Source organism: Prionailurus bengalensis, chromosome E4 (genome assembly GCF_016509475.1).
Source record: "Prionailurus bengalensis isolate Pbe53 chromosome E4, Fcat_Pben_1.1_paternal_pri, whole genome shotgun sequence".
NCBI lineage: Eukaryota > Metazoa > Chordata > Mammalia > Carnivora > Felidae > Prionailurus > Prionailurus bengalensis.
In genome coordinates, this window is record NC_057360.1 from 59,858,470 (window position 1) to 59,884,252 (window position 25,783).

Here is a 25,783-nt window from a genome sequence, read left to right on the forward strand (position 1 = left end):
GGTCCTTTTTAGCCGCCTTCACCCTCTTGAACTCTGCATTCTGTCTCCTCAGTTCAGGAAGGTGGCTGGGCCCCGTGTGGGTTTTCTCTCCCTGCACTGTGGCCTGGAAACTCTTTTTAGGCAGAGAGCTGGGAAACTTGAAGGGCTCGCTGCAGACCATTATTCTCCGTTGCCTGTCCTCCCCTATCTGTAAGTTGTTGTTTCCTGTATTTTGCCCAGTTTTCTAGTTGTTTAAGGCAGGAAGATAAATCTGGCTCCGTTATTCCGTCATCACTGGAAACAGGAGTCTCAACACCCACTTCAGATGAGGACCTGGAAGAGAGCAGGTAAGAAAGTACCACAGTCAGGGACTTAACGTTCTCCGGGCTCTGCCGACCTTCTTTTTTTCCCCCCCTTCTTATCTTTATTGAGGTAAAATTGACAAATAAAAATTGTATATATTTAAGGGGTTTTCACATATCCCTTGATGTTTTATGTATATACATATACACTGTGACATAATCACAAGCAAGCTAATTCACATGTGCATCTCACATAGTTAACATTTTCTGTGTGTGTGTGTGCAGGACACTGGTGTGTGGCCCTTCTGGCTAAGCAAGGGCCTGACCTGGTCCGCCCAGGAGCCTGCTGACCCCCTGCAAGTCTCCCAGATCCCGCTCCTCACCTGGGGTTCCGCCGGAAGGCCACCAGCTGCAGCTCGCCCCGCCTGCCCGCGGCCCCGCCCGCCCGCGGCCCCGCCCCTCCTCGGCCGACCCGCCTTTCGCCCTGCCTCCCGGCGGTCCGACCCCGCCCCTCCACCTCCCCGAGGGCCCCGCCTCTCGCCAGGCCTCCCGAGGCCCCGCCCCCCCAGGTCGGCCCCGTCCCTTCCTGTCGCTCTCCCGCCTTCCCCGAGACCCCGCCCCTCCCCGCCCCGCGTCCTGCTTCCCGGCGGTCCGACCCCGCCCCTCCACTTCCCCGAGGGCCCCGCCCCTCGACAGCCCTCCCGCGGCCCTGCCCCCGCAGGCGGCCCCGCCCCTCCCTGCCCCTCTCCAGCCTTCCCCGAGGCCCCGCCCCTCCCCGCCCCTCGTCCTGCCTCTCCGCCCCGGCGTGGCCCTGAGCTTTGGTTCCCGCGCCCCGCCAGTCCCGTATGTTTTTCCGAGGGGGCCTGGTCGCCTTCTCGCCTTGTGTGCGCGCCCTTCGGCCTGGTCCTGTCGCGGCCATGAACACTGGCAGTTTCGTTGTGTCGCAGCCGCTCAATTACCGTGGCGGGGCCCGCGTGGAACCGGTGGACGCCTCCGGCACCGAGAAGGCGTTCGAGCCTGCAACCGGTAACGGCATGGAGACCGGGCGGCGGGGTCGGGGGTGTTGCGGCGGGGGACCCGCGGGGGTCATGGGAGGGGACCGGTGGGGGGACGCGGCGGCGGGCCCAGGGGATCGTGGCGGGGGGAGGCTGGGGGGAAGCGGTGGGGTCCCGGTGCGGGTTGGCGCCTCCCCGTCCCACTCGTGGACGGACGTGTTCTACTGCCCTGAATCTTCATTTAGTGCTTTCTGCAAACGTTTGCCGTGACAGATGAGTGACGGTGTGGAAAATAGAGTTGTCTGTGCAGGCAGCTGAGGACTCCGTGCAAACACGAATGCATCTGCACAGGGACCCGGGGCGGGGGGGGGGGGGTAGGTGTGTGAGGTTGTGCCCCTGTTTGTTATTAACTTTTATTAAAACGTTTTTTAAAATGTTTAGTTATTTTTGAGAGACAGAGACAGGGCACGAGCGAGGGAGGGGCAGAGAGAGAGGGAGGCACAGAATCCGAAGCAGGCTCCAGCCTCTGAGCCCTCAGCACAGAGCCGGCCGCGGGGCTCGAACTCACAGACCGTGAGATCGTGACCTGAGCCCAAGTTGGCGCTTAACCACCTGAGCCACCCGGGCGCCCTGAAGACTAAATTTTTATTTTACTTTATATATTTTGAGAGAGAGCAAATGGGGAAGGAGCAGAGAGAGAAGGAGAGAGAATCCTAAGCAGGCTCCCTGGCGTCAGCCTGGAGCCCGACATGGGGTTTGAACTCACAAACCGTGAGATTACGCCCTGAGCTGAAACCCAAGAGTTGGTGGTTTAACCAACTGAGTCACCCAGGTGCCCCTGTTTTTTTTTTTTTTTTTTTTAAGTTAGAACTACAGTAATGTCTTCACGTGCACAGAAGAGGATTGGGATTTCTTGAAGGACGTTGGTGAAAACATGAGTGCTGAGAACAGAGGAGCTTGCACAGATGGCTCTAATGAGTGTGAATGAGAACTCTGTTGCCATCTCAGCCTTAAAATACTCCTGTGGGTGCATCAGACTTGGGAAAGGGAGGGGTGTCTGGGTGGCTCAACTGGTTAAGCATCCGACTTGGGCTCAGGTTACAATCTGGTTGTTGGTGAGTTTGCTTTGGGCTCTGTGCTGACAGCTCAGAGCCTGGAGCCTGGAGCCTGGTTCAGATTCTGTCTCTGTCTCCACCCCTCCCCCCGATCACACTTTGTCTCGGTCTCTCTCTCTCTCTCTCTCAAAAATAAATATTCAAACGAAGGAGAATTGGGAAAGGGGGGAAAAGCCCTGCTTTTATCCAGTGCTTCAAGTTGCCAAGCACAGTGCTGGGCCCTGGATTTGCTCTGAGAATTCTGAAGGTAACACAGCTAACGAGGAAGAGGTTTTGGTTTTGGTTTATGTTTGCTCTGCTGGGCTGTGTGGGATATTTGTGGGGAGAAAAATGTGAATGTTTTGTGCAAACCAGAATGGCGGGTAGCCAGAGACAAAACCGGGTTGCAAAGGACTGGAGAATTTAAGATCAACTAATGGCACTAAACCACAGAGCAGCAGTTAGTCTGAGCAGGAAGGAGCCACGGGGGTCCTCAGACTCTCCTGGGGGAGACCGCCTCTCCACCCCCATCCCCACACTTAAGAAGGGAAAAGAAAATTTGCTCTGTATTTTAATTGCCTACAGTGTATGTGAACTTTAGCCACTGCCTTTACCAACTAGCTATTCACGTTCTAACAGAAATTGCAGGCTTGCCAAAGGTCTCTGGACAGAGTCCCAGAGGTTCTTAGAGGGGGAGGGAGAAGGAACTGCTGATTGGTGTACTTCAAGAATTCAATGGGAGAGTCCGTCACAACCCTTGGCCTGTGGGGTCATGTTGCATGGAAATAGGGAATGACTTTAGAGTGATAAAAGGAGAGACGGGACTTTGCTATATTTGGGGGAAACTTTTTCTGGCGTTTAGGGTTATGTCTTCCTGATAACTGTTTGTTGATCGTATTCATCAAGCATCAGCAGGATGATACGATTTCTACAGAACAGAGCTTTTATTTTTTTTAATTTTTATTTATTTATTTAAAAAATTTTTTTTTCGACGTTTATTTATTTTTGGGACAGAGAGAGACAGAGCATGAACGGGGGAGGGGCATCAGCCCAGAGCCTGATGCGGGGCTCGAACTCACGGACCGCGAGATCGTGACCTGGCTGAAGTCGGACGCTTAACCGACTGCGCCACCCAGGCGCCCCGAACAGAGCTTTTAAATGAGAGTTCATAACCCCAGAAACCGAGTGCTTGCAGCCTCGATTTCACAAGACCTCGGAGATTCTCAAGTACTGTTAAAGAGAGGTGGCAAAACCCAGCTGCAAAATAGAGGACAGAGGTTCTCAACCCGGAGGCCATGCTGTGCTTAGGGCAAGGCGCCTGGTCTCTCTGGAATTCTGTGGTGTGGTCAAGTACTTTTTCCTGGACCGTAGTTTGCAACTTTTGTTAGATTCCTAAAGGATTCAGTCACCTCAAGATAAAGGAAAGAACTGCCTGGGGGGGTGGGGGGAGGTCATTAAATCCGACCACACTTACCAGCAAGAAGGGTCACTTACAGGGAATTTGGATACACAGTACTTTGAATGTGAGGCCACGTTGGCGTTACTGTCCTGTCCTCCTAGGCCGAGTGATCGCTACCTTCGCGTGCTCAGGAGAGAAGGAAGTAAACTTGGCTGTCCAGGATGCAAAGGCTGCCTTTAAAATATGGAGTCAGAAATCTGGCATGGAGCGTTGTCGAGTTCTTTTGGAGGCTGCCAGGATAATAAGGGTATGTTTCGTTAGTTTTTTTCTCTTTCACAAATGTCCCCTTGTGTTGCTCTGAGGGTTCTTTGTGATGCTTTGCACTTAGACTTTGATGCTCTGTTAGGTTAGGCCTTTTTTACAAAATGGAAACACCTTTTCTTTCTCTTTCTTTTTTCTTTTCTTTCTTTCCCTTTTTTTTTTTTTTCCCCATGGAGAGAGAGAGGGCGCAGGTGAGAGAGCAGTGGGGCTCACCCGGGTCTCCTACTCCCTGGAAGTGGCTTGAACTCATGAACGGTGAGACCATGACCTGAGCCGAAGCCAGATGCTTAATCAATTGAGCCACGGAGGAGCCAGGAAAAAACATTTTCATTTGATCACCTGGGTATATAAAGGACATGCTTTGGTTGATTAATTGCTTTCTGGACCTTGGCTCTCTGTGACCTCTCCCTTGTCAGGTTGTTTTCTCCATCTTTGTTACAATGTATCCTTTGCAGCTTGCCTCCTTTTCTTTTTAACTCTGTGTACTGGTTTCCTGTTTACTTTTTCCTCTGATGACGCTTAAGTTTTCTTTTTCAGATGCATTTTCTACCTTAATTGCCTGGGAAGATTTCATAGATTTATAGGTATCCCCCCCCCTTTTTTCCCCCAATTTTAGAGCATGGGAAGGGGAGAGGGGTGGGGGTGGGGGTGGGTGGGAGAGAGAGAGAATATCTTAAGCAGGCTCCACACTCAGAGCCCGCTGTGCGGCTCAATCGCATGACCCTGGGATCATGACCTGAGCCAAAACCAAGAGGTGAACCCTCAACCGAGTGAGCGTCCCAGGCACCCCTAGATACTCTGTTCTTAAAAAAACAAAGTTAAACGTTTTATAGTCTTTATAAGATAATTTTATTTAAGTTATCTTTAGGCTCAACATTGGGCTCGAACTCATGACCCCGAGATCAGGCATTGCATGCTCCGCTGTTTGAGCCCCTACACTTTTCACAGCCTTTAAAAGCAAAAGGACTAGGTGCTTATTACAGAAAATTAGAAAATTCAGAAGGATGTACACCAAAGTATGAATCGTGGTTATCTCTGAGCTGTAGAACTTGGGGTGATTTTTATTCTCATGAGTGTGTTAAGTCTTAAAAGCTGCGATGTGTCTGAGAATTCCCCTACTTGCAAAGATATGTTGCATATAGGGATACAGTAAAGTTTGGGTTTGCAAGCACAATTTGTTCCGGAAACATGACTGTAATCCAAAGCGCTTGTACATCAAGGTGAATTTCAAGAACCGTGGGCTCAGTTGTGATCATGTGTCATGTAGTACTCGAATTGCAAGACATCGCTGGTTTATCAAGTTGAAGTCTTTGGAGGTGTTTACTTGTCTTGCGGAACACTCACAGAATAAGTTATTCACGATCCAAAGCTTTAATTTGTTTTAGGAAATTAAGAAGAAAAGTGTGTGTGTGTGTGTGTGTGTGTGTGTGTGTGTATAGTGATGGAAGACTTGAGAGTTGCTGGGTCAGAGAAAGATACAGGTGATCACTCACAATAAAATGCAGTAGCCAGAGCGGTGCCTTAGCTCTAGTTTTCTGAGCCACAGTCCCCACAGGGAAATGCATTGAGCCAAACATCACTCTCTTGCATGCAGTGGGTTGCCCCATAGGACGGGAACCCTAAAGTTATGAGATTCCGTTGATATAGGAGCTGCTCTCACGTCAGTGCGTGTGTTCTTCTCTGAAGCGAGAGAGATTACTCTTTGTTAAACAGATCTCCAGGGTTAAGGGGGAAGGGGTTACTGGGTTTATTTCTCTGGAAAGTAAGCAGATGTCTCCAAAAAGGGGAAGCAGAGAGCCTTCTATCTCCTCACCCCTCCAGGCACCTCTATCTTTAGGGAAACACTGTGTCTGTTTTTCAAAGGCCTTTGCTTCTCAGTCAGCTTGCCAGGGTCATTTGCTCAGAAAGCCGGGGCCACAGAGATGTCAAAATGTTCATGGAGCATTTTCTCCCAACTAAGTATTTTCCCCTATTATTAAAAAATTAATTTTGGGGTGCCTGGGTGGCTCGGTCAGTTGAACATCTGACTCTTGATCTTGGCTCAAGTCATGATCTCCTAGTTTGTGAGGTTCAAGCCTGCGTTGGGCTCTGTGCTGACGGTGCGGAGCCTGCTTGGGATTCTTTCTGCCCCTTTCTTCTCCCCTGTCTTTCCCCTCCCCCCACTTCTCTCAAAATAAATAAATAAAAACATAAGTATTTTAAATTAGACCAAAAGCAATAAAGCAGATGATTTATTATTTTAGTTTTTCACCTTTTCTTAGCACATAAGCATTTAGGGTTGTGGTGTCCTCTTAAGAATTGACCCCTGGGGTGCTTGGGTGGCTCAGGTTAAGCATTCGACTTTGGCTCGGGTCATGATACCGTGGTTTGTGGGTTCGAGCCCCATGTTGGGCTCTGTGTGGACAGCCCAGAGCCTGGAGCCTGCTTCGGATTCTGTGTCTCCCTCTCTCTCAGCCCTCCCCTACTCATGCTCTATCTCTCCCTTTCTCTCAAAAATAAACAAACATTAAAAAAAAAAATTGGCCCCTTTATCATTATTAAGTGACTCTTTTTTTTTTATCCTGAATAATATCTAATAATATTCTTTTGCTCTGAAATGGACTCTGTTTGATATTAGTTTTCTTTTCCTTTTAACCTCTCCCCCTTTCCATTAATATCTGTGTTACTGTGTTAGTCAAAAATATATTGCTATCTTTTTGTAATGCTCCTGTCTGATGCTCATGCCCTATGCCTGCCTTTACCCAAAATTATCCTGTAACTGAACAGATTCCACCCTCTAATCATAACCTATAATCATAACCTTCCATTGTTTATTAGTTCTTCCCTTTCTTTTTTTTTAAGATTTTACTTTTGGGGCACCTAGGTGGCTCAGTCGGTTGAGTGTCTGACTTTGGCTCAGGTCATGATCTCACAGCACGTGGGTTCGAGCCCCATGTCAGGCTCTGTGCTGACAGCTCGGAACCTGGAACCTGCTTCAGATTCTGTGCCTCCCTCTCTCTCTGGCCCAACCCACTCACATTCTGTCTCTATGTCTCTCAAAAATAAATAAACATTAAAAAAAATTTTTAAGATTTTACTTTTTACTTTTTTAAAGTTTATTTATTTTGAGAGGTGGAGAGCATGACTGGGGGGTCGGGGGGAGAGGCGGGCGAGAGAATCCCAAGCAGGCCCCACACTGTCAGCCGACTGTCAGCCGCCGACGTGGGGCTCAAACTCGCAAACTGTCAGATCTTGCCCTCAGCCGAAATCGAGTCAGACGCTTAACCAACAGAGCCACGCAGGTGCCCCAAGGTAAAAATATTTTATATTTACCCACATTTTTACCATTTCCAGTGCTCTTCATTTCATTCCTTTGTGTAGGCCCAGATTTCCATCTGGTGTCATACTTTTTCTGCTTGAAGAAATTTCTTTAGCATTCCTTGTAGCACAGTTTTGCTAGTGATGTTCTTTCAGCTCTTGTGAGTCTGAAAGTCTTCATTTTGCTTTCACTTTTGAAAGAATTACAGGTATCTAATTCTAGGTTGACAGGTTTTTTTTGTTTTGTTTTGTTTTAGTTCTTTTTTTTTTTTATTTTATATTTTTTTAACGTTTTATTTATTTTTGAGAGAGGGAGAGGGACAGAGTGTGATTGGGGGAGGGGCAGAGGGAGAGGGAGACACAGAATCCGAAGCAGGCTCCAGGCTCCGAGCTGTCAGCACAGAGCCTGACGTGGGGCTCGAACTCATGAACTGTGAGATCATGACCTGAGCCGAAGCCGGATGCTCAACCAACTCAGCCGCCCAGGAGCCCTTGTTGTTTTAGTTCTTTAAATTAGGAAGTTCTAACTAAATTTCTGCTCATCTCTTCTCCTCGGGGCCTCCAATTACACATAGCCTCAGTGGCTTGAAGCTCTCTCCTGGTTACTGATGCTGTTTGGGTTTTTCCTGTTTTTTTCTCTCTGTGTGTTTTAGTTTGGATTATTTTCCAGTGTAACCAGTACTTTAAAACCTACTAACTGCAAGGGCACCTGGGTGGCTCAGTCAGTTGAGCCACTGACTTCGGCTCGGGTCATGATCTCTCGGTTCGTGAGTTCAAGCCGCGCGTCGGGCTCTGTGCAGACAGCTCAGAGCCTGGAGCCTGCTTCTGATTCTGTGTCTCCCTCTTTCTCTCTCTCTGCCCCTCCCCCACTCATGCTCTGTCTCTGTCTCAAAAATAAACATAAAAAAAAAATACTAACTGCAGAAAACCTGTCTCGGTGCCCACAAATCGCAGTGTCAGGCCTGCCCAGAGTATTTTCTGATCTTACTAGCATGCACTGGGCGGGACACCGTAGGTAGTGGCATAGAGGTCTGCAGTATACTTTGAAAATGTGCGGAGAAGGGAGAACACTCAGAGGGATGACCGCAGCCTGCTGGTGTTGGGCCCCGTGGAGACAGACGTCGTCTGTGTCCGAGAGCACAGGGTCTGGGCTAATTTATTTAGAACTTACCAGCTTCCTGTTTTAGAAATAGGTTTCGTGAAGGCAGAGAATGGATCTCTGTATTTTTTCTTAGTAATGAAGGTAGAATGACTCAGTCAAAAGTCTTTATTTCTCACGTCTTTATAGAAATATGACACGTTCAGATCTCACTGTCAGGACTTCCCTTTCCTGTGTTTCCTCTTGATTTTGATATTCCTGCTCCCTCTTCTCTGATATTTGTACTGTTGACACATGGCTTGGGATTAATTTCAGTTGCCATTTCATTTGCTTCTGGTCTGGCTCACTGCTTACCCATTTTAATAAGACAGTGCTACATCTTGTCATTTGTTTGATTCACCTTTTACGTGTGTTCACATATCACCCTCTCATGTATTTTACATCTGGTCCATGAGAGCAAATGTGTATTTCTTACATGCTCCATTCATTCGGTTCTCTCACCTTTGGGACAAAGAAAGGGGAAATTAGCTTATCTCTTGAGGTCAGTTTCCCAAACCTTTCCAGGCATCCCTGGACCATCTCCAGCATCTCTCAGCCACATAGGCTACACCTGGAACAGTATTTCGTAAGAGAATTGATGAGTACTGACCATTAGAAAATAATTATCTTGGGGCGCCTGGGTGGCTCAGGCGGTTAAGCGTCCGAGTTCGGCCCAGGTCATGGTATCATGGTTTGTGGGTTCGAGTCCCACATCGGGCTCTGTGCCAACAGCTCAGAGCCTGGAGCCTGCTTCAGATTCTGTGTCTCCGGCGCTCTGTTCCCCTCCCTCCCTCACTCCCTCTCAAAAATAAATAAACATTGAAAAAAAATTATCTCGTGATTTTCACCTGCTGCATGTCTTGGGGTGAATTAAAGCTGTGCGTGTAATATAACTTCTCACCTGCCAGTTGTGTGCGTAGCCATCGTGTGTCATTGGCTGTCGTAGTGATGGTTGTCCCTCACTCTATACGTGCAAACGTATATGTGCGCACATATACGTATTTATACACGTACACACATATGCTTGCTTCTCAAACCATACCTTTTCTAATTGATCTGGAAAGGGGGTATTGGTCTTAAATCTGTGACGATTAACTTGAGGGGGGCACAGGGCTGCTGTTGAGCGGTAAGCTTTCTCTCCCAGAATTCGTAGTGCCACTCCTTCTAAAGCGTGAGCTGTTTCTGTTTTTGGAAATTGGGCAGCATATTCTGAGTGTTGAATCTGTTGGGGCATATAAGAAGTCTTAAGTCTAGTCTTCCATTTTACCCAAAGGAACGGAGGGATGAAATCGCCACCATGGAGACCATCAACAATGGAAAGTCCATCTTCGAGGCCCGCTGGGACATCGACACCTCCTGGCAGTGCCTGGAGTACTACGCGGGCTTGGCTGGATCCATGGCTGGTAAGCCCCAGCTGGGCCTTTCGGGAGCCACTGACCGGGAGGCAGAAACAGATCCTAGTGGCGAAGGGGAGACGTTTGGGGCTTGAGACAGACCTGGCTTAAAATCCTGGGTTTAGCCACTCTCTGCATGGGTGACCCCGAGAATTACTTTACCTTTCCTTGTTGAAACTGGAGATGATAATCCCTGTTTTCTTGGGTTATCACAAGGGTTAAATGAGAAAATACATGGAAGGCACTGAGCATGGTGTCTGAGCTTCCGGCCAAGTTGTTGAAAAACCAAGAGTCAGTCAGTGTTCTCAACATTTACTAGTTCTACCTAGTTAGCAAAAAAGATTTTCTCGATTCTTCGTGAAGTTTACAGTAGTGGGTGTTGGATGGCTTCCCAGGACCCAGGAGGGCTGTGGGGAGCCAGAAGTCTGACATGTGGGTCCTGCTCTGGAGGGTCCCCTTATTTCCATCATTTAAAAAAAAAGTTTTTTTTTTAATGTTTATTTATTTTTGAGAGAGACGAGTGTGAGTGGGGGAGGGAGAGGCTGAGAGAGAGGGAGACACAGAATCGGAAGCGGGCTCCAGGCTCTGTGCTGACAGCTCAGAGCCTGACGTGGGGCTCGAACCCATGAACAGTGAGATCATGACCTGAGCCGAAGTCGGACGCTCAACCGACGGAGCCCCCCAGGCGCCCCCCCCCATCTCACTTCTTCAAGTTACTATCTGTTAGGTACTCTCCGGTTGTAGAGAATTATATGAAGTTGAGTGAACACGGGTTTGGAGGATGGAAAGGATTCTTCACTGGAGCGACTATGCAGAGGCAGCGTCCGCCCGGCGAGAATGAACAGAAGAGCGGAGACGGGGAGGAGGCCGGCGCAGTGGAGCACGGCTGAGCACGGCTGTGGGCGGAGTCTTGGGAAAGCAGTCCTGCATTCTCCGTGACGCCTCTGTTTTCCCCTCAGGTGAACACATCCAGCTCCCAGGCGGATCCTTTGGTTATACCAGAAGAGAACCACTTGGCGTATGCGTGGGAATAGGCGCCTGGAACTACCCCTTCCAGATCGCCTGCTGGAAGTCTGCTCCCGCGTTAGCGTGTGGTAAGAGTGAACAGTTCTTCCACCCATGAGCTGTCCATTCTGTCCCTCACCTTTTCGTGTGCGCGTGCACACACACTCCTTTGCACACTCACGCTCCACATCATAAGGGGCCTGCGTTGGGGCACCCGAGGCCCCAAGGACCTGCGTCTGCTCCCGCCCGGCCTCGTCGGGGCTTCTAGTGTATGTTATGCGTGTGGGTTACATCCATATTATTCCCACTTTTGTTTTTATTTTGTTTTTAAATTTTTTTTAAACTTTATTTATTTTTGAGAGAGAGAGAGAGACAGAGTGCGAGCAGGGGAGGACAGAGAGAGAAACACACACAGAATCGGAAGCAGGCTCCAGGCTCCGAGCAGCCAGCACAGAGCCCGACGCGGGGCTCGAACCCACAAACCATGAGATCATGACCTGAGCCAAAGTTGGACGCTCAATTGACTGAGCCACCCAGGCGCCCCTATTCCCACTTTTATATATCTTATTTTTGTTATGGAAAGGAAGAGTGTTCATTTTGGTCCTGGAAGTCTTCTATTTTACTGTGGAATTGATTTCGATTTGTGCTACTTGTAAGCTCTCTTCCTTTCTGGACAAGGATTGTGAAATGAACCTTTGTGTAGGAAGAGGCACTCGGGGGGCGCCTGCGTGGCTCAGTCGGTTAAGCGTCCGACTTCGGCTCAGGTCATGATCTCGCCGTCCGTGAGTTCGAGCCCCGTGTCGGGCTCTGTGCTGATAGCTCAGAGCTTGGAGCCTGCTTCAGATTCTGTCTTTCCTTCTCTCTCTGCCCCTCCCCTGCTCATGCTCTGTCTCTCTCTGTCTCAAAAATAAGTAAAACATTAAAAAAAGAGAAAAAAAGGAAGAGGCACTTGGGAGTCTGACTTAAGCAGAAGATACACTTGCTCCTTCCTTCGTGTCTTAAGAGAAATGGTAAGACTTCCTTCTCAGTGACTGGCAGGCTGACTTAGAAAGTTTTTCATACTGTTTAAAGAGGAATTGATGGGAAAAGAGGATTTATGGCATCTTAGAAAAATACAAGGTGTAAAAAAAGCGTTACTGAAAAAAAAGTTACTATTAGAACATTGTGTTGAAGTCGCAGCTTTTCTGGTGTTGCTGCCTCGTGTTCTTCTGCTTTTTGCATGTTCTCTTCTGAGCTGGAGCTTCCGTTTCGCGGGACGACTACAGCTAAGCCACTGGTTTGGAGACTCTCAACAAATTAACCCTTTCTGGTCTTCAGTTTCTACTTGTAAAGATTTTTCTTTCAGTTTGTTTTTGAGAAAGTGCGCGCACGTGAGCAGGGGAGAGGCAGAGAGAGAGGGAGGGAGAATATCAAGGAGGCTCTGTGCCGTCTGTGCAGAGCCTGACTCCGGGCTCAAACTCACGAACCGTGAGATCATGACCTGAGCCGAAACCAAGAGCCGGGCGCTCAACCAGCTGCGCCACCAGGCACCTGTGGAGTTGTTCTGGACTCGTCCTCCTGTCCCATCCTGTCCTCGGAGGATCACCAGTATTAAAAAACCTTTTGTTCTTGTGTCTTGGGTTTGTGCAGGTAACGCCATGGTCTTCAAACCCTCTCCCTTCACGCCGGTGTCTGTGCTGCTGCTGGCTGAAATCTACACGGAGGCCGGCGTGCCCCCTGGGCTCTTCAACGTGGTGCAAGGAGGGGCCGCCACGGGCCAGTTTCTGTGTCTGCATCGTGATGTGGCCAAAGTCTCCTTCACTGGGAGTGTGCCCACTGGCTCGAAGGTGAAGATAAAACCAGCATCGGTTCACACACACACACACGGCAGTGCCCGGCCGGCGTGGAATAGATGTCGGAGGCTCGTCTTCTGATCTGACCTGGCTTGAACTGGGAGGGGGCTGCCGCAGGGATTGGGGGCAGAGATCTGAAGTGTGTTCCGAAGGTGTGAAGCAGGGAGGGAAGTTCGTGGGACGATGAGGACCGCCGACCAGAGGGGGCCCCGCGGGGACGGAAGCCCTCACCTCCCGCCCGCGTCTGAGAGCGCAGGGTCTGGGCCGCCGCTGTGTCTTTGGTGTCTTAACTCATCAGTAGCAGCCACCTCAGGAGGGGTAGCTGCTCAGTTTATTTCAGATGTGTTGTTTTGACCTTAATTGAGTGTTAGCCTTGAACATAGTAACAGCATTAGGAGTTTCTACCCATGGCATGCAAATGAACAGTATTTTAAAAAAAAAATGTTTATGTTTATTTTATCTTTGAAAGAGAGACAGAGCGTGAGCAGGGGAGGGGCAGAGAGAGAGAAAGAGAGAGAGAGAGGGAGACACAGAATCCGAAGCAGGCTCCAGGCTGAGCTGTCAGCACAGAGCCGCATGTGGGACCCGACCCCACAAACCATGAGATCATGACCTGAGCCGAAGTTGGACGCCCAACAGACTGAGCCACCCAGGCCCCCCCGAATGAACAGTATTTTTAAAATGAATTCCCTCTTCAGAATGTCAGCTGCAGTCCTGTGGTTCTTTTCAGGTGTTCTGGAAAAGACTGTTCTAAACGGGTGAAGGGCAGAGTCATCAACCGGAACAAGGCTGGAGGTCCCGTGTAGTTGTCCCGGAGGCTCAGCTTCTGGTGGGCTTAGCCTGCAGTTTTATCTGTGCTAAGCTTCTGAATGTGTTTGTTCTTGTTAAGATCATGGAGACGGTAGCTAAAGGAATCAAACCCATTACCTTGGAGCTGGGAGGCAAATCTCCCCTGATCATCTTCTCCGATTGTGACCTGGAGAACGCCGTGAAGGGAGCGCTGATGGCCAACTTCCTCACGCAAGGCGAGGTGAGCACTTGTCCCCAGCCGAGGGGTGAAAGGAATCTCTTTCCTTCTCTAGCAGCATGTTTTGAAGCTGTCTGTTTCGAAGTAATTGCAGATGGACAGACAGTTGCACAGAGTGGAAAGAATTCCCAGGCACCCCTGACCCACGGTTCTCAGATGTTAACATTTTATCACGTTTCCTTTATCATTGTGTTTACCTCTGTACACCCGAAGGCTGGTTATTTTTTCCTGTTTGCTGAACGGTTTGAAAGTTTGCAGACGCAAGACTCATAACTTCTGTGGGCCTCTGTGCATTTCCTAGAAACAAGTGTGCTCTCTTGCGCAAGCACAGTGCTCTCAGCAAAATCAGTAACCTCACGTAGACGGTCTTCAGTCCACAGCCCCTCGTCAGATGTTGTCATTTGTTTGCCGGGAGTCCTTTTAGCGAAGAAACAGACCCCACACAACCTCTTCTCTGGTCCAAGACCTAATTCAGGAAGGTGTGTTGCATTTAGTTGTTGTGTTTCCATAATCTTTAGTCTGGAACAGTTAGCTCTTGGGTTATTCTCCTCTTTCCAGGACCTTAACATTTTTGGGGAGTATGAACTGTTTATTTTGTGTAGAATGTCCCTCGTGATGGTGGGGAGTCCGTCTGGTGTTTCCTTTTGAGTAGATTTAGGTTCTGCATTTTGGGCAGAAGCCACCACAAAAAGTGATGTTGGGTCCTCTTCGAAGGGCGGTTGACTTTGCCGAAGGCGTGTCTTCCTGGGAAGTTGCCGTGTCCTCCTCTGTGGTTCAGTCGAATCACACAGGAGACGGTGGCAGAGGCCTCTCTGCCTTCCCAAGCTGTCCCCCACTCATCTTAACACCCTTTGGTGATTTTTCCTGGAAGCAGTTTCTATTATGGTGGTCCCCAAATGGTGATTTTCCAATTCTGTTGTTCTTTCTACATTTATTAGTTCCAAGTCTCTACTGTAAGAGGGAACTTTTCCTTCTCCTGTGTTTTTCTTTTTTTCTTTCCCACTCATTTATCATTATGGACCATGGATTCTTTCTTCTGTGGATTATAGTCCATTCCTGTCATTATTTATTTTGATGCTCAAATGACTGTAGATCTGGCTTGTGGCAGCCCATTTCTGTGACCTTTCTTCATTATTCCGTGAGCATGAGTGCTTGGTGTATTTTTGGACATCAGGATCTACGGTTCTGATGGCATTGGAAGAGTATTCATGCTCATGTCTACAGGAGGGTCTAAATAGTCAGAATTGATTTGTGATTTTAGAGCCAGACATTGACTGTGAAATGCTTCAGGTTTTTATTAGGCTCATGCCCTTAGTTCTTGGTCGGTTTTCACTCTTCGTCCCCTTCTGCTCTTAAAATACGTGGCCCCATTCAGCCGCTGACAGGAGGCCGTAGGAGAAGTTATGTGGCTCATGGCACTATGAATGGCATTGAGGAAATGTAGACAGACAAAGAGACCTGACTTTCAGCTCAAAGCGCAGGCAGGTTTTTTGCTGATAGGGTGGTATGTGTGGTCCTGTTCAGTATGGGGATAATTTTTAGAGCTGGAACTAACCTTTTGAAAAGGTCTGCTGTCTCCTTTTAAGTTAAAAAAAATTTTTTTTAACGTTTATTTATTTTTGAGACAGAGAGAGACAGAGTATGAACGGGGGAGGGGCAGGGAGACAGGGAGACACAGAATCGGAAGCAGGCTCCAGGCTCTGAGCCTTCAGCCCAGAGCCCGAACTCACGGACCACGAGATCGTGACCTGAGCTGAAGTCGGACGCTTAACCGACTGAGCCCCCCAGGCGCCCCCCAGTGCTGTTTAATTCTTACCCTGGCCATTGAGGTAGTGGATTGTGAGTTTAAAACTGCCGGATTCTTCCCCCTTTTCCTTTTTCTTTCCTTAACACACATACACATTCATGCCTGTCTTTTAGGTTTGTTGTAATGGCACAAGAGTATTTGTGCAAAAGGAAATTCTCGAGAAATTTACAAAGGAAGTGGTGAAACGGACGCAGGGGATAAAAATTGGAGATCCCCTTCTGGAAGGTACAAGGATGGGCCCCCTCATCAACCGCCCACACCTGGAGCGAGTCCTTGGGTTTATTAAGCTGGCAAAAGAGCAGGTGAGGAACAAGCGGAGATGGCATGGGGCAGGGGGAGGGGAATTAGTCCGAGCTGCACGTTATGTGTGTCGCTCTCCTGCTGGCTCGCGAGGCCTCAGCAGTGCTGTGCTCAGTACCTGCAGTGGAGTGACCGTGCGTCTGTTCAGGACACACGTACCACTTCAGGACTGCGTGTCGGGGTTGTAAGTTTAACGTGAAATGTGGGGCGCCTGGGGGGCTCAGTCGGTTAGCGTCAGACTTCAGCTCGGGTCATGATCTCACGGCTCGTGGGTTCGAGCCCCGCGTTGGCTCTGTGCTGACAGCTCCGAGCCTGGAGCCTGCTTCGGATTCTGGGTCTCCCTCTCTCTCTGCCCTTCCCATGCTCATTCTCTGTTTCTCTGACTTTCAATAATAAATAAACGTTAAAAAAAAAAACAAAACACCATGAAACGTGCATTCTTTTTTCTTCTCCGGCAGGGTGCTAAAGTGCTGTGCGGTGGAGACGTCTACGTACCTGAAGATCCCAAGTTAAAGGATGGTTATTACATGAGACCTTGCGTGTTGAGTATGTCCTTTTCTTGTTGGCTTTTAAACAGTTTGAATTAAATATCAGCTAGAAAAGGAGATTTATAAAATACGTGTGTGGTATAAAGCAGGCATTGGCAAACCGTGTCCCCGCTGCTCAGATTTAAGGAGTAGAAGTTCTCCGTTACCTCCCGTGTGCCCTCCCTCTTGGACAGTCGTGTGCGTTGCTTTACCTGAGACTCAACTGGGTCTGAACCTGTTGTTCTGGAAGCAAGAAGCTCAAAAAAAAAAAAAAAAAAAAAAAAAAATGGAAGTGCATGTTTGATAAAAAACTAATGAGTTTCATTTTCTCAAGAAAGTTGATGAAGAGTAGGTTTTTCTTTAACTATATGTGTCATTAACAAGCCCAGTTTGTCAGTATGGCAATATTTTAAAATTAATGCGATTTAATAATTTTTAGCATCTCCTTTCAGTCTTCAACATCTCGTGGCGTGGACAGTCGATTGTAGGGTCATCCCGCTGTCCTCAAATCCACTTATTTCTTCCCACCTCAGAGGTGACCACTGCCCTGGGTACCGCTGTTCTTATACCTTCTTCTGTCCTTTTGCAGTATACGTTAGGATCCACGAATAAATGCCCGTATGTAAAAACGGTGGTAGTATAATAGGCTTTAAAAAACTATATTCAGGTTGAATTACATTGTGTGATTTCTTACGTCTTGTCTAGAGGATAGATTCAGCTTACTGTTGCCCTAAGGTAGACAGTGGGGTCATTTTGCAGCACTCAGTCATCTGATGGATTTTCAACCTTGAGCCCTTGCTAAAAAAAGAACCACTGAGGTTTGAAAGCTGTGAACCTAACATCTATAACATGGATTAGCTGGTCGTTATTAAGTGAACGGGAAAAGCTTAACAATATGTTTTTAACCGTCAAGGTTTAGGATATTGTTTCCAGTTGTAGCTGTTGTAAGTAAAACTGTTAAACGATACTATGTGTGGGATTAACCCAAATGTGTTAAGTATGCATTTCAGAAAAAGAAGGAACAGAGTATACATCAAACTGTAAGTAGTGCAAATAGTGTAGTATAAGATAGTATAAATATTCATAAATAGTATAAGTATTTCTCTGGTGGCGTGGATTAAAGATGACTTTTATTATAGCTTGTACATTTCTGAAGACTACAGACTTTTCCACAGATAACATGTATTTGACAATTAGGCAAAAAATAATTGGTTTAAAGGTTATTTTAAGAGAGGGAGAAAGAGTGTGAAGGGGGGAGGGCCAGAGAGACAATCCCGTGCTGACAGCATGGAGCCTGACACAGGGTTTGATCTCACAAACTGTGAGCCAAAATCAAGAGTCCGGCACTTAAGTGACTTAACCGCCCAGGCGCCCTTGGGACAAAATTACTCTTTTCTTTTTTTTTTTTTAAATTTTTTTTGTTTGTTTATTTTAGAGAGAGAGAGAGACAGAGACAGAGCATGAGTGGGGGAGGGGAAGAGAGAGGGAGACCCAGAATCCGAAGCAGGCTCCAGGCTCCGAGCTGTCAGCACAGAGCCTGACCCGGGGCCCAAACTCACGAACTGCAAGATCGTGACCTGAGCCTAAGTCGGACGCTCAACCCACTGAGCCACCCAGGGGCCCCAGGGACAAAATTATTCTTAAACAGGCTGTGAACCTAGGCAAAGAACAGGGAGCTGACCATACTGAACTTTATTCTAGTGCTTGCCAAAAGCCTGGTTTGTGGTCCATGATGTCGGTGCCACTTGGAAAACTTGTTAAAGAGGCAGATTTCCTGGCTCCTGCTCTAGACCGCTGAATGTAACTCTCAGGGACGGGGCCTCATGATCTGCTTTTCAATGAGCTCCCGATTCATTTTTACTCACATTAAAGTTTGAGAGTGACTCCAGAGTCTAGATTAACTTTACTTAAGGTTTGGGAGTTAAAATCTGGTAAGTGTTGTGTTTCAGGCAGGAACCTTGCCTTTCCTGTATGTCAGTTATCACTTCATCTTTGCATCTCCTTTGACTTTCCAACATAGAATTCACTGCAAACAGAGACCTATGGGGTTCTCAACTTGCAGGAGATAAGAAAATATTTTCTGGGACTGCTGGGTGATGCATTGTCCTGAGCCCTTTTCTGGCTAACGGTTTCCCTAAAAATTGTACGCGGATTACTGGTCTTCAAGGAATTAGGACCTAGTGAACCATCCTTACACACGGTACTAAGAATTATCTAATACATCCTTGAAGATAGTTCGGGTGTCCCCAAAGTACCGTGTGTCCAGAGTACTTTCCCTCCTTTGTTATACACAAGCTCTAAACCAGCTCTTAAGAGATTGTAGACTTGTCTTCTTTGCACATGTGTGAGGAGCTGGTTTTCACACTTCGGCTAATACAAAGCTGATGTTCACAGTAGGGTTCTTGAGCTGTCCTTACTGCCGTGTATTCGAGCATAATCACCCCCCCCCCCCAGACCATTGACGTTGGTTTTATCACCCTGTTTGCAGCCGATTGCAGAGACGATATGACCTGTGTGAGAGAAGAGATCTTTGGACCAGTTATGTCCATTTTATCATTTGACACTGAAGCTGAGGTTCTGGAAAGAGCCAACAATACCACTTTTGGCCTGGCGGCTGGTGTCTTTACCAGGTATGTGGGGAAGCCACCTCCGGCAGCACTGCAGGAACAGGGGCCCGCTCGGTCTGCTCAGAGACCGTTACTCTCATTTCCTCCCTGGAGTTCACGTTGTCGTCGGCGTTTTCTGTTTGCTTCAGGTGGAGTCAGAAGGTGCCAGAGTGGCATTTTGTAGTTGGTCCTGAATGGCCAGAGAACTGCTGCCGTTGAGTTTAAAGTGAGGTGCAAACATTGTTGATGAAAATTCTATCCCATGTCATTCATTTCATCGGACAGATATTTAAGGTTCCGATCTATGTGTCTGTGTGTCTATGTAAAGCATCGGGTCGGGTGCCTATTGAAAATGTACACGTCAGGGAATGTAGAAACCCGTAAGCATTTAAACGCTGGGCAGGAGTCTTCAAAAACGTGATTTTCAGCCTCTTGATAGTAGTTCCTAATCGGAATGCATTGTAAAATAGGTAGGCATTTTTTTGGTTGTTGTGTATTTAGGATATTGTTTCCAGTTGTCGCTGTCGTAAGTAAAATTGTGATTAATCTCTCTGTACATAAACTGTAACCACGATAACAAAAGAAAGAAGTGATTTGGGAGCCAGAATCTCCTTCAAAATGATGGCAGGTTGCTCGATTACATACAGACTTTGATTAGTCTTTGGTAGCGGTAGGAAGTTTTCTAAGACTACTTTACACTTGGAATCACGCTCTTTCTTTGGTGACAGTCGAGGTTAAGTGTTCTTTGTAGCTTCGTGGCGAGCAACCTGGGGAGGAAGACCGAGGTCCCCCCTTGAGGACCTGATGGGATAGCTTCTGTGTGAGCTCTGAAGAAAAGATCGAGGGGCTGCTGCTTTCTCGTGTGCCTGGTTTTGGGTAGGCTTTATTTTTTAGAGTAATTTCAGGGTCACTGCAAAACTGAGTGGAAGGCACAGAGGTTTCCCATGCACCCCCTCCCCCCAGCCACCTCCACTATCAGCGGCCCCCCACCCCCCAGAGCAGCCCGCTGGTTGTAACTGGTAAACCTACTTGGATAGATCGCCATCACCCAAAGACCACAGTCACCCTAGGGTTCACGGTTGGAGTGGTGCATTCTGTGGGTTTGGACGATGGATCCGCTGTTACAGCATCACACGGAGTAGTTTCACTGCCCTGTAAACCCCCTCTGCGGACCTGCTTTCGTGGTGTGAGGAGTGAGTGGGTTAAGTCACCCCAGCACAGAGCAAGGCAGTCATGAGGGGGGCGACTCCAGTGTGCTGCCACTTCCCTCACAGCCTTGCAGGTCGGTTCACGCACCATGCAGCATGTCCGCCTAAAGCGTACGATTCAGTGGTTTTTAGTGTATTTGTAGAGTCGCACAACCGTCGCCGTAATCTGATTTTAGAACTGTGAACCTCCCAGGAACACAGGGAACGTTCCCCGCCCCTCCCCGCGCCCCGGCCCCCCGGCAACCACTAATCAACCTCCTTGTTATCTGTGTAGATTTGCTTACTTTGAATGTTTTCTATAAATATGGCATCATACAGCATGTGACCTTCTGTGACTGGCTTCTTTGACTTGGAATAATGTTTTCAAGGTTCCTTTATGTCATGGCAGCTGTCAGTACTTGGTGACGAATGGTCCATGGTGGGATTCGTTTTGTTCATCCGTTCACCTGTTGATGGACATTGGGATTGTTTCTACTTTTCTCTTACTATGAATAATGTCTCCGCGAACACTCCTATCTTTGTGTGGAAATGTGCGATTTGTGCCGGGTGTATACCTAGAGGAGGGATGGGTGGGTGATTCTGCTCAACTCCGAGGCACCGCTAAACTGTTTTCCCATGTGGGGGCACCGTCTGGCGTGCCCACCGGCCACGCGGGAGGGTTCCAGTTTCTCCACATCCTGGGCAGCCCTTGTTACTGTCTGTCCTTTTTTTTTTTTTTTTTAAATGTTTGTTTATTACTGAGAAACAGAGAGAGAGAGAGCATGAGCAGGGGAGGGACAGAGAGAGAGAGAGAGGGAGACCCAGAATCCGAAGCAGGCTCCAGGCTCCGAGCTGTCAGCACAGAGCCCGACGCCGGGCTCGAACTCACGAACCGAGAGATCGTGACCTGAGCCAAAGTCCGGATGCTTAAACCACTGAGCCACCCAGACACCCCACTGTCTGTCCTTTTGACTTCAGCCGGTGGGTGGGAAATGGTGCCTCACTGTGGTTTTGATTTGGGTTTCTGGCAGTTGTCTTTAACACTTTCTTGATACTCTCCTTTACAGCACAAAAATTTTGAATTTTGACAAAGCCTGATGCTTTTATCTTTTTGTCTGTTACTTTTGGTAGCCTGTCTGAGAAGGCTTTGTCAGACCCAAGATTATGAAGATTTATTCCTGTTTTCTTTGAAAAGTTTTATGGTTTTTGCTCTGATGTTTTCAGGCCTGTGATCCATCTGAGTTAATTTCTATATACAGTGTAAGAAAGGGGTCTCCCTTCATTCTTTGTGGAAATGTGGGTAGCCTGTTATTCTAGCCCTGTTTGTGACAATGTCCCTTCTCCCCATTTGAACTTGCTGCTGCTACGTGTTTTATAGATGCTTTTGGATGAGACCATGAAACTCAAATCCTTATATCTATTTTTGCCTGGATGACGCAAGATTTAAAACACATCTTGAAGAAACAAGAATCCGCAAGGATCTCAAAACCTTCAGACCTGGCAGTCTACCTTTTCCGTGGAAGTCGCAGAATGAACTGCTTCGCAATAATACAATACACTGTGTCTTCACAGGGACATCCAGCGTGCCCACAGGGTGGTGGCCGGGCTGCAGGCAGGGATGTGCTTCATTAACAACTACAACGTCAGCCCGGTGGAGCTGCCCTTCGGTGGATACAAGAAGTCAGGTGAGGAGCCGGAAAGTGTGGATGCAAACCCAGCCTTTAGGGATACGGGTTGTAATTCAGACGGCACTGACCAGGTTTCTGAACATTCGTGTCTCAGAATCACCTGGGAAAGTATACAGATTCTGGTCCTCCCCCGACCTGCTGCAATGATCTCTGGGAATGGGAACCAGGCGTCTTCTTATTTTCCTTTTCTTTCCCCCAAAGCTCTCCAGAAGGTTCTAATGTGTATATAGCCTGGCTTGTGAACTGCTAGTAGGCATCTCAGAAGGGTTTCTCTTGTGGGTAGAATTACTCTTTCTTCACGGGCTCTGGTCGCTGGTGGCATAAAACCGTTCCTGGAGGCTCCAGACTTGGGACATTTGTTGTCGTCCACTGTGGGGGGTTTTTAGGTGGAAAGTGTCTCTGAGCACCTCAGAAAGCATACGTTAATTTGTTTTCTTTATTCTGCCAAATCACTAAAGAGCCCTCAGTCTAACATTGAACAGTTCGTTGTGGCTATCCTGGTTGTCCCGGACGCTGCACAGGGACGTCCCCCCCCCCCCTGCCCAGTGTTCCTGGTGACGCAGTCAGTCTGGCCCCCCTGACGGTGACACGGTGACCGTGCAAGTCCGGTGTGTGGAGGGGGTGTGGGGGGCCAGGACAGGCTCTCTGGAGCTTGTCGCCTGTAAATATTCGCTGGCTGCCCTTCCCTTTCTCTGGAAAGTGGTGTGGACGTTGCGGGGGCACCAGTCTGGGCGCCCGCCCCCAGCCTCTGGGCAGGTGTGTGTGTGGCTGTCCCAGCAGACACGTGAACCCCGATGGGCGCTCGTGAGATGCCGGGTGTTCGCTCGACCGTCTGTTTGGCACCTGGCTTGGAAGTGTCCCGGCACGCCCAGGGCCTGCCCGCCGACCGGCCTCGTCCCTGCACGGGCGCCACTGCGGCCTGGGAGTCCGGCCGCTGCTCTGCCAGTACGTGCTCTCGGCCGACTCCCCCCTCGGATCGGAACCCCTGGGTCGGTGCCCTCCGGCTTGTCTCCCTGGGCTGAGGTGAGAAGCAAAGGGGGCACACACACCTACCTAGCTCTGTGCTCAGAGGATAAGGGAGGGAGCCAGAGACAGTGAGGCCTTGCCGGGGCCGAGCACCTTTTCTTTTGAAGAGCGCCCCGCCCCCCCCGGAGACGTGTATTCTGGGGGACTGGGCCTTGCCCTTTGGAGGCAGAGCCTCCCGAAGTCAGAGGCAGAGCCTCCCGAAGTCAGAGGCAGGGGAAGGCCAAGCACAGGGTGCCGTCCTTTGAATGGGTGACCTTGTAACAGGGCAGGACTGGGGCTCTGAGCTGCCGAGCCACCTGAAGAGGCCCCCACCCCCGTGAGTCGGCAGGGTGTAAACAGCAAGCTGCTCTTAACAGATTTCACAAAAGGAGGGGTTAAAAGGCCTGTTGTGTAGAGTTCGGTTCTCAGCGAGCACCAACTATTGGTTGTCGTAGAGACTTTCACACTCGATAGGAAGGTCCGAGCGCTTTCACATCCCAACCCGGAGTAGTCGGTGCCTAAAATAAAGTTCTGTTGTAGGACCAAGATGCGGGTATTTCCCTGTCCCCGTCCCCGTCCCGAAGGCCAGTGGGTCACTTCTCCCGTGCCTAGCTGTACAGCTGATGACGTGCACTTGGGAACTTTGTCCCAAACCTTGTCAGTTCTGTGTTCTTCCCCTGAGGGGGTGACTGACTTTGGAGGTCCCCGTGACTTTTCCGGCCACCACAGTGGTGGCTCTTCCTCAACCTTCTCTTCCTTCCAGGGTTCGGCAGGGAGAATGGCCGCGTGACAATTGAGTACTATTCACAGCTGAAGACCGTGTGTGTGGAAATGGGTGACGTGGAATCTGCCTTTTGAACATACGTGGCGAGCCCCGTCCGCGTGGCCACGCGTGGAATGGGCGCTGGATCTCCAGGGGGCCACACGGCTGCCTCGGTTTCACACCCAGAATTGTGTCCCTCGGGATAAGAGAACGGCTTGGTGTTCTTCCTTCCTCACCTCTCAGTCCCCTTCCTGATGGAAAATTTGCCCAAGCGCCTTTAAGACAATCAAGAAAGTGGCGATTTTCTCAAAGCAGATTCCTGCAAAGTCTTTAACACGCTTCTGGAGAACAGGGAGAGGGACCAGGATTATACTTCGTCCCCGGGTTTGACCCGACAGCGCTCCTCCTCCGGCTTGCTTCAAAGTAGAGCTCGTTTCTTGCTCCCTGACAGTTTTGAGCTCTGGCCCCGTCGTGGATTGCATTGCGAGAGCTGACAGTCGGGATGGAGATAATAGCCAGGGTCACGTTCTGTGTGACGGTTCACTTGCCAAAGTAAGCCCTTTGTTTCCGCTCGGTGCTGGTGTCCAGTCCTTGAACTACAGCTTTCTCCCTTGATAAATGCAAAATAGTTGGAGGCTCCTGGGGCACGCTGCAGTTAAATAAATCACACCGCGAATCCTTTCAGCTTTGGGGCGCCTGGGTGGCTCAGTCGGTTAAGTATCTGACTCTGGCTCAGGTCATGATCTTGCAGTTCCTGGGTTTGGGTCCCACCTAGGCCTCTGTGCCCACAGCTCAGAGCCTGGAGTCTGGTTTGGATTCTGTGTCTCCCTGTTTCTCTGTGCCCTCCACCCCCACCCCCTGCTCGCACTCTGTCTCTTTCTCAAAAATAAACATTGAAAAAATCCCTTCAGCTTCATGTTTTAAAACTAAGCACATCTCAGGGTGATAGTAGTTCACAGAATAGGGGCCAAGGTTCAGTGTGGTAGGCAGGGGCTTTGTCCTTTGCACTGAGTTCACAAGGTCGGGCTGTACTTGCTGTAATGAAGGTTGGCGGCCTGTGGGAGCTTTTAGGCTCCATGTTCTTTGCACCCTGACGAGCAGAGGCTTGCGGAGCTTCTGACCACGGTGACTTCTCCCCCTGCCCCTTTCTCTTCCTTTGAGGGAAATAGTTGAAGTCTGATAGCTGCATTAGTCAGGGTTGTCTGGGAAAAGAGCACCGTAGAATAGAGTAACGGGACAGATAGGTGTATGGAAGGGAAGATTCAGTCAGAATCGGCTCATGTGACTGTGGAGGCTGAGAAGGTGCGCGGTCTGCCGTCGGCAAGGTGGAGACCCAGGGACGCCGGTGATGTGATCCGGTCCGAGTGTGAGGGCCTGAGAACCAGGGAGCAGAGGGTGTCCGTCGGGAGTCCCAAGGCCCAAGAACCAGGACGGCTCGTGTCCGAGGGCAGGAGGAGACGGACGTCTCAGCTCGAGCAGAGACGGGATTCACCTTCTCTCTCCACCTTTTTGTTCCGTTCGGGCCCTGAACAGATTGGGTGTCGCCCACCCGCGTTGGGGAGAGCCATCTGGCGTTGGGGAGAGCCATCTGCTTTACTCAGTTCACCAGTGCAGTTGCCAAAAACTTCTGGACAGATCCTCCCAGGGACACCTGGAAATAATGTTCTGCCAGCCGTCTGGGCATCCCTCAGCCCAGTCACGCTGCCGCGTAAAGGAGCCATCACGGTGGCCACTTTGGCGTAGCGAAGGGGTGGTGTTCCTCGCCAGGCCCGCGTCCGACTGTGTGTTGTGATGGGGAAGTGCCGCCGTCGTCTTGCAGGGTGAGGACAACTGATCAGCCTCTCGGTGGTTATTTGCACAGACGGCATGTCCGGGATACGGGCCAGGCCGCGTGAGCTCATGTCCTGACGGCCTTTCCGCAGTAGGAGCTGCCCGGGCGAAGACGGTTTCCTCTGTTCCTCGACGGCGAAAACAGCGGGGAAGGGGGAACCGGTATCTGAATCCTCGCTGTGTTCCTGCTGCCACGCCCTTCTCACTTAGCTACCAGCCCTGATGTTCCGATGAAGAAACCGAACTGGAGAAGCCTTGGTGGTCACCACCAGGTTGAGGAGCAGGAC

General features: G+C 49.3%; 1 protein-coding gene across 1 annotated transcript; it reads left to right on the top strand.

Annotated features, from left to right (window-relative positions):
- Positions 1-1,055: 1,055 nt before the first annotated feature.
- ALDH9A1 (aldehyde dehydrogenase 9 family member A1) lies at positions 1,056-24,350 on the top strand. Its single transcript, XM_043568645.1, has 11 exons — positions 1,056-1,307; positions 3,931-4,076; positions 9,799-9,928; positions 10,879-11,013; positions 12,554-12,750; positions 13,646-13,786; positions 15,704-15,892; positions 16,349-16,436; positions 18,906-19,047; positions 21,783-21,895; positions 23,667-24,350. The coding sequence occupies exons 1-11, from the start codon at positions 1,127-1,129 to the stop codon at positions 23,759-23,761; spliced, it is 1,557 nt and encodes a 518-aa protein (XP_043424580.1). The 5' UTR covers positions 1,056-1,126; the 3' UTR covers positions 23,762-24,350.
- Positions 24,351-25,783: the final 1,433 nt, after the last annotated feature.